A 7,920-nucleotide genomic window follows, 5' to 3' on the forward strand; every position below is an offset into this window, starting at 1 on the left:
ACGCAATAATTGATTGCTTGCATGCAGATGTTGTTATCCTAGACATTGTGAATCTGAATACAGAGCGTAATTGCCATATTGCGTGATTAATGTAATCATTTAAAGATAACATTATTATACTCAAACCTTTGTGTACTTTCTATCATTAAGCCCTATACAGGGCTGCATAAACAGCTGTACGTACTATATATATTTACCAGTGGTTTCTTTTGCGTAATGCGTATGCAGTGTGTCTAAATTGCGAAGGATCAGGATACGCAGGGGGGTGGGGGGGGGGTCTCATGAGTGTACGTATTTATGAATATACATTCATAAATACCTCAGACAGTTTAGCTATTCCTATTGGTCGAGAGCCCGTCACGTGGCCGGTCTTAAACGGATGATAAAGACATGGCTAGCTGGTCTTAAACATTGATCTCCATATACACAGACTGGATAGGACATCGCGCTGTGTTTGTGCACGAATGCGCGGCCGAACAATGGCGGCGCGTTTACTGTCAGACGGGTAAACGCGCATTGTGCTTTCACTTTGTTTACTTTGGAAAATGGATTGTTTAGTGAAATTTTTCTTACAGGAGGGAGTTCAAGCGCTCCTCCAAAACAATCTTAAAAAAAACCCTGAACGATGAAGAGTTACCCTCCAAACAGCTTTTCCACACTTTCTTGATATACACTTTCTTATTATGCATTTTCGAAATTCAAGAACCCCCCATTTCCTTTTCCCTTATTTTTCTGAAATCCCTTCTCCTCCCAAAAATGATTGTAAGTGAATTGCCATTTCATTTTTGGCACATTGGTCATTAGAGCACACTGAATTACTCCATCAACGAAATGAATAATTGTATTAATAATATGCTGAAATGACATCATATTTTTAACTGAACACTCACACGAGAAATTGTATGGAGATTCATTCAAATGATTGATATATTTATTAAAAAACCTGAACATGAACCAATTACAATCTAAAAGGTAAAAAAACTTTAATTTTACAAAGTAATCAGTAAAAACTTCTTCCCGTCCCTAGATTGATCAGGGAATGACATCGTTTACCTCTTTGTGATATTGTGTGAAAGGAGATGAATCACAAACCAAAATAGTACTATACTAATTTTGTCAAAGAATAATTCAAGCTACGCACGGTCTTGCAATTAAATGTTAAGCTATACTTCTGAAAATAAATATAATTACTTGTAAGTGTAATGGGAATCGTTTTTGTGAGCGAATATGACGGTGTTTATGGCTATAGCTAGTAATCTTATATAACGGCGTACACAACATAATTTCAAACCGTAAAAGTACTCATTGCTTTCTTCACCATACAAACTGTCAATAATGTGACAGTCATCTTGGGAGCTTATAAAAATACTTGCGTTGAACTCCACAACTTCTTTCCAAAACCAAAACCAATCAATGTTAACAGTTCCACATCGTAAAAATTGATTCAGTCAAACGCTCAGATGCCTATCACATCACATGTTCCATTCAGTGGATGATACAGTCGATTCCATCCCTCCGTGAAGTTCTCCATTTTCGTCCGGCTCGGTCCTGCAGCTGGTGGTTTTTGCTATATGGCTTTGCTGAAGTTCTTTGTTTGATATGAAGGTCAATCGGCCAGTTGTGCAGTAAGTTAGCATAAACCATCTCCTCGGTTTCTCTTTATAAAGAAAAGAATAGAAACATTTCGGTAGGCGTTAAGCCAAGGCAGACATAATTCAATCAGATTTTGCATATAAAAGTTATTCGAATAAACTATCTTAAACAAGTCAACTTTTGTTCATTGCCATTACCGGGTCAATCATACATGCACGTTTAGGCCTATGTCTTTTAAAGAAAAATGATGCCGACCACTGAGCACTCATGACAGGCCTAGATCGCATGGAATTTGAACAGAATATCTCGCTAGCTACCACACAGGCCCGTCCCCTCAAACTCAGAGCGACATAATTTGCTTTGTCATTCCCATGTTCATATTCCTCCATGCCATGTTGACTTGTATAGGCCTCGTTAAAAAACAACTTACTTGCGAATAATTGTCCTATTCTTCAACGCTCCTTACTTGCCGACTCCAGCAATCCAATGCTGCGCACACCTTGATTATACTCCTCGTCGATTTTGATCAATTTAGATCTCTGTTTCTTTTATTCTTTCAAAAATGACAAAGAAACCGAAGAAAACCCAACTTCTTTTTTTAATCCTCCGTTCGAAAGTGTACACAACTCGAATGCGAAATTGTGTTCTTTACCCTTTTCAAAAAACGCGCGCGCGGACGCACGTTCGTACGCGATGTCCTATCCAGTCTGTGTATATGGAGATCAATGGTCTTAAACACTTTTCCAGTGTCACAATAAAATGTGGACTCCTAAAAATCCAGTGCCTCTTACCGTTTCATTGGTTGAACGTTCACAATCCTCACGTAGGCATGCGCAACACTACCAGCGAGTCAGAATTTTATAGTTCTAAATTCAAAACGCAACGCCCCAGGTGCGTTCTGCGCGACATCGCGCAGAACATGTTACGCGCGCGTCAACCTCCATAAAAGGGTTGTTTACATCTTACTCTCCAGCTGAACACTCCATTATGTTGCTAGAGGGATGTTTCAAAAAGCATGAAGTGAACTTGTTGAACAAAATCGGGATTTTGTGAACGAATTATTTGATATTTTTTTACCGAAAAGGTATTTATTTATTTTTTTTTTTTTACCCTCGCCTCCGGCTCGGGTAATTATCAGCACCCAGACTCTAAGCGGTATTAAACAGAGTGATAAAAACCTCCGGAGCACACATTTATTCCCTTATTAAATTAACAGTAATGTGATTCGCCCTCTCATTTTTTTCAGTTTCTTTTCCCCTTCCCCCCTCTTTTTTGGCTTTTCCGGGGGGGGGGGGGGGAGGGGGAGGGGGGAGGGGGGAGGGGGGAGGGGGGGGGAGGGGGAGGGGGGAGGGGAGGGGGGGGGGCTTGCCCACCCCTCGCTTCGCCCATGAAGCTGACCCTTTTAAATAAATACCATCAATCGATTCAGAATGGTCATTAAAGTCACTTGAAGTACATTTATTTCATGCATATGTGGCCTACACGATAGGCCCGATTCAGCCCATACTATATTGAAAATATACAGAGTCAGTCAGTCAGTCAGTCACTAGTTGGGGGGGGGGGGGAGTCAGTCAGGTTCAAAGAGGCTTTAAGCATGACCCTCTTGGACCAGCAGACTATTAAAGCTTCAATTATTCATACGGGTTTTATGTGATATATTTTAAAGCATGTTTTATCTTTCTACTTGTACTCGATCTGTTGCTAATTTTTATGACCCAGTGAGGTTGTACACTTTACTTTATTCCCACGGCACCAGCAACTGGCTGTACTTTACTAGTTCCGACAGTTGGCTGAACTCCAGTCGATCCGGTGCCGCTCGGGGACTTGTCGTTAGCCCGCCATTCGCTCACCTGAACATCCCTAGCCAGTTGAATGGCGTACAGCTTTGGCAGGTAGACGCAGAACAGCGTCAGGAAGGAGTTGAGCAGTATGGCAACGCACAGCGTGGCTACCTTCTGCAGAACGGTAGCCGCCGTGATGTAGACGGGCACGGCCGCCATGCCGAAGACCAGAGTGGAGTACACGCTGATGGCGATGAACTTGGACTCGTTGTAGTTGCTGGGTACCTTGCGAGCCTTGAAGGCGTAGTAGCAGCAGACTAGGACTATGAGGAGATTGCAGATCAGAGAAGCCAGGAAGCCGTTGCCGAACTCGCAGAATGCTTCGATGTAGTCGGCCGGAGGGTAGAAGGTTAGCTTAGCTGGCAGTGTGGGACTCGCTAATGTGCCGGCGACAGCAATCACAACCTAGAATCAAAGAACAACGTCACATTACTCACATGTGAAAATAGAAACACGTTATTAAGTCGATTGTTTTTTTCTTGAAAGGAATGCAAACCATTTTCAAATTAGTGGGGCAGATATGGGAGATATTTGGGGGAATTGAGCCTTTGATGATACAAGCATGGCATTAGGCACACAGTCAGAGTATGTTTAATATACGATATTCGGCTAGGGGCATCGCAGATTTGTCTTGTGAAAAAAGGTCAAATAACAACCGATGGCAGCCATTTTGAAAATGGCCGCCATCAACCTCGTCCCCAGTGCTTACTTTATTTCCAACCTCGTTTCCAATGGTAAGCCACGGATAGGAAATGTGTCTCCCTGTATCCTGATTCGATACCGCAATTGGAAAGAAATGGATTTATATCGTGTAGTGTTGTTATTTCCAACGTGCATTACGTGTTTTCATGTTCATTGTAATAATTACGTCCACACCTTTTTGAAAATAATCATTTCCTTTCCAATTTTTTCATATTTATATGAAATGTGATACTGCGTATTGTCTGGATAACATTGCAACATTTTAATTGTGAAAAAACGTGTGATAATCTACCGTCTTAAAATGTTTTGTCGTGGTCATGTGCAGCTGCTTTTCAAGGATGTTTATATTTCTTAATGCTTGAATAAGCGAACGTTTTAGTGTCGGAAGTATCGACAAGTATATACGCCACGAGAGATTTGTCCAACTTGCCCCACGGGGATTGGTGTAGTGTAGGGCCCCTGTTTAGTTTCGATTAAATTAGAGTCAAGGGTGGTGTTTTTTATTACTAAAATGACCTCTTAAACCTACAGCAGACTTCTCTCAATATAATGAGACTTTTTTTGTAATTTTTGAACAGTTTTTTGGGGTAGAAATTGCGATTTTCCTACGCGGTTTACGGTTGGTGCCTCGCGCATTCACGGTACATCGCGCGGTGAGCGCCATCTTTATTTTCGTGTTGCGTGTTGTCGTTGTCATCGTCATTTTTACCCTCAAATTTCCCTAAAAAATTCAAAACCCGCCCTTTATCTATGACAAACCTGCGTGTTCTTAAATGTCGCCTACTAGTTTGGTAGGTTAAATAATTTAAAAGTGGATTTTGTTCCCTTATAGGAACCGGGCCCGTAGATACACGATCGCGTCCCCGTGCAACTATTGTTCGCCCCTCATCAGATCACAAGACACGTGCAAGACGCCGTCCGGACTACGGATATTTCGCCGTCGGCTTTTGCACAGCGCCATGCGGCCATTACCTACCTGGTGAGTACATTTTGTGTACATACGACTGTAAAACCCATATATTTCTATAAAATAAAGAAGTTTAATTTATCACTATACTGGGTTTAAAGTGGATATCCAACAAAAACTCCCATGGTTTTTAAAGGGCCCCATGCATGACATGAATTCTGTGCAGTTTTCTACTCCTCTTTTTTTTTAAAGAATAAAATATCCAAGTAGTTTTTCATCAGAAGTAGATGGAATTAATTGCACAGTGGGCTTACAGTGACATGTTTCATTGTTTAAAGCCCCATTGGAGAGGATGATAAAACCACTTCTTTTAACATATTGACATTTTCTCGCCAACCCGGTGTGCTGTTTTCGTGATTTTTTTCAGTATTTGAAAGAAAATAATTTTCAGCTTTATTCTGATATCCAAAACATAAAATTTCACAGAACACGTTTTTGAAAAAAAGGCAAATGTTTCAGGGTTGCGTTTTGTTTGGGTCACCGTGTATAAAGAAAAAAAATGACCTACCATTGCTGCAAAGAGGCCCAGTACAATTGTGAGCTGACTACGAGGGCCAATAGAACGAGGGGGCTTGTTGGACTTCTTGCCGGCGTCGAAGATCCTGTAGATCCGGTTGACCTTCAGCAGAGTCGGTGCGTACGTCAGGGTGAAACACAAGGCGACGATGATCTCCGAGGCACGGCACGAGACAGCTGTAGGTGGTATGAGAAGCGGGAATGGAGCAAGGAAGGCTAGAGTGAGCCCCAAGATGTTGATGCTGCTCAGCTCACGGCTGGCGGCTTTGATCAGCACGTGGTGCCGGTAGTGGAAGAGTCCCAGCGCTGCAAGAAGGGACAGGACCAGTCCGAGGCCTGAAAGGATCAGGATGGAAACCACGGTGGGCTCGCTCCAACTTGGAGGCGTCGGCACAATCGGACGGCAAACTTGAAAACTAGCATCCGGCCACTCATCCACTGGGCATTGTTCGCATAGGTTGTTTTGAACAATGGCGTTGTTTGGACATTGCTGACAACCGAAGCAGCATTTTTCCTCCAACGGTACCTCGATGTGACCCGATGTGCAGATCTCTCGGCATAGCGAGGCAGGAGGGTCTCGTGACCCTCCGACCCACTGAATGGCCGATAAATTCACGTCAAGTCGTCTGTCCTCTGATGCCTCCCATTCTCCAAGTCTAACCTCTTGAAAGACATCGTCTTGGAACTGGTAGTTCAGTATTTTGTACTTTCCGCCGGGATTACCGTTTACATCGAACACGTACTTCCCGGCAAGTCCCTCGAATCGAACACCCAGTAAGTAGGGTAGAAAATCCTGTCCCGTTATAGCCTGGATCGTGGAATTACAGTCGGTGGTGTCGTTACATCGATCGCGCAACAAGTCTTGCAGGCCGTACGCGAATGCATAAACAGCATCCATCAAAAAATTGTCATTGCCGTGAAGTGGTATCGGACAAAAAGCGAGATCGGAGCACTGATTGTCCTTCATCCATTTATCCCTGAAACCCTGGAACCACGAGGAGAAAGTTACGTTTCTTGTATGTAAAGAGCGGTAGTATTCTTCGAAACCAGGAATTTGATTGTATTTAAGCTGCACAAAAATGGCACCTTGCAGTGCCCGCAGATCGATGCCAAAGTCATCCCGCAATGTTTTCGGATATGCCCAGCCATCGCTGCCAACAAATGTTAGATTGTGAGGTATACCGAAGAGTTCCTGGATTGTTTTGACGAGGGCGGCTGCAGCTGTGCCCGCAATAATGACCACAACTCGCACTTTGGGGAAGGTAGACAATCTACCCACGGCGTCGTAGAACTCTGCCGCAGGTCCCGGATGCCGAACGGGAACGGAAAAAGCGACACATATGCCGTGCAGTTCTGCGAGGTCTAGCAAGGCCTGAGCTCCGTGAATTCCGTAGGTATTCAACTGGAAATACAGACCGACGTACTTCCATCCAAATCGTAGAAGAATATCGGCGATGGCCTTTGCCTGAAGGCTGTCCGTAGGGACCGTACGGAGAAAATAGGGGAACCGGCGCTTGTCGCTGAGTTCGTTGCTTGTTGCGAATGGAGAGATGACAGGGATGCGATACAGGCTGGCGGCCTGCGCCGTCGGAATTGAAGTGGCACTCGTTTGAGTTCCTATGATGCAGAAAAGATTCCCGTACTCTGCCGGACTAATCTTGGTGAACTCGACATCTTCCTGGGGTCTCTCGGATGTGCTTGCCAGGCTGAGCGCCGTCCACACCGACAGGGTCTCCGAGTAGCAGTTGTCGCGAATGTCGTAGCCGATGGTGATATTCGGCAAGAGATCGGTGCGATTGTTGATCTCTTCGATGGCAAACCAAAACAAGGCAGCCAGCTCGTTGCCCCAAGGAAAGAGCCCGCCGCTGCACGGAGGCCCGGATGACCATCCGTGCATTGGCAATGATGCCCCAAGGATGACATCCCCAGGGCTAGTCAGGCTAACATGAGCAGCATCTGGTATGCTACCCCCTGCCGATGGCCCAGCTGCCACCATCAAAAACAAAATACAAAGCGTCAAGAAAGCCATTTTATTTTTCCATTGATGAAATCTAGCTGGAAAATAATAGTTGAATGTGAGGGAAAGTTCAATGCGTGAACTGAAGATGAAAACTAAAAATGCGCGAACACGAAAACAGCAGGAATTCCTGAAAACGGCATCAGCGGACGGTTTTGAGATGCTGATAAAACCCCCAAAAGATTCGCTAGCAACGTGTTCAGCGCCGGACTTTGGCTAACGTTAAAAGTGCTGCAACACCGAACACCGCTGTGTCTTATATTGCAAAGGAAGACGGTTACTTC

The 7,920-nt window shown here is 44.2% G+C and overlaps 1 protein-coding gene across 1 annotated transcript; it reads right to left on the reverse strand.

Moving 5' to 3' along the window:
* Positions 1-3,326: 3,326 nt before the first annotated feature.
* LOC119720989 (metabotropic glutamate receptor 1-like) lies at positions 3,327-7,615 on the reverse strand. The gene is made up of 2 exons (XM_038190854.1): positions 5,612-7,615; positions 3,327-3,839 (listed from the first exon to the last, which is right to left on the reverse strand). The coding sequence occupies exons 1-2, from the start codon at positions 7,613-7,615 to the stop codon at positions 3,327-3,329; spliced, it is 2,517 nt and encodes an 838-aa protein (XP_038046782.1).
* Positions 7,616-7,920: the final 305 nt, after the last annotated feature.

This window comes from Patiria miniata, unplaced genomic scaffold (assembly GCF_015706575.1).
Source record: "Patiria miniata isolate m_02_andy unplaced genomic scaffold, ASM1570657v1 HiC_scaffold_9, whole genome shotgun sequence".
In the NCBI taxonomy this organism is placed as follows: domain Eukaryota; kingdom Metazoa; phylum Echinodermata; class Asteroidea; order Valvatida; family Asterinidae; genus Patiria; species Patiria miniata.

What these genes read in the sequence shown, in the direction of transcription:
- LOC119720989 (XM_038190854.1), bottom strand. Translation starts at nt 7,615, where the DNA reads ATGGTGGCAGCTGGGCCATCGGCAGGGGGTAGCATACCAGATGCTGCT. An exon ending in TGGGCCTCTTTGCAGCAATG is followed by an intron (nt 3,840 to 5,611) that starts GTAGGTCATTTT and finishes CTTTGATTCTAG; the next exon opens with GTTGTGATTGCTGTCGCCGG.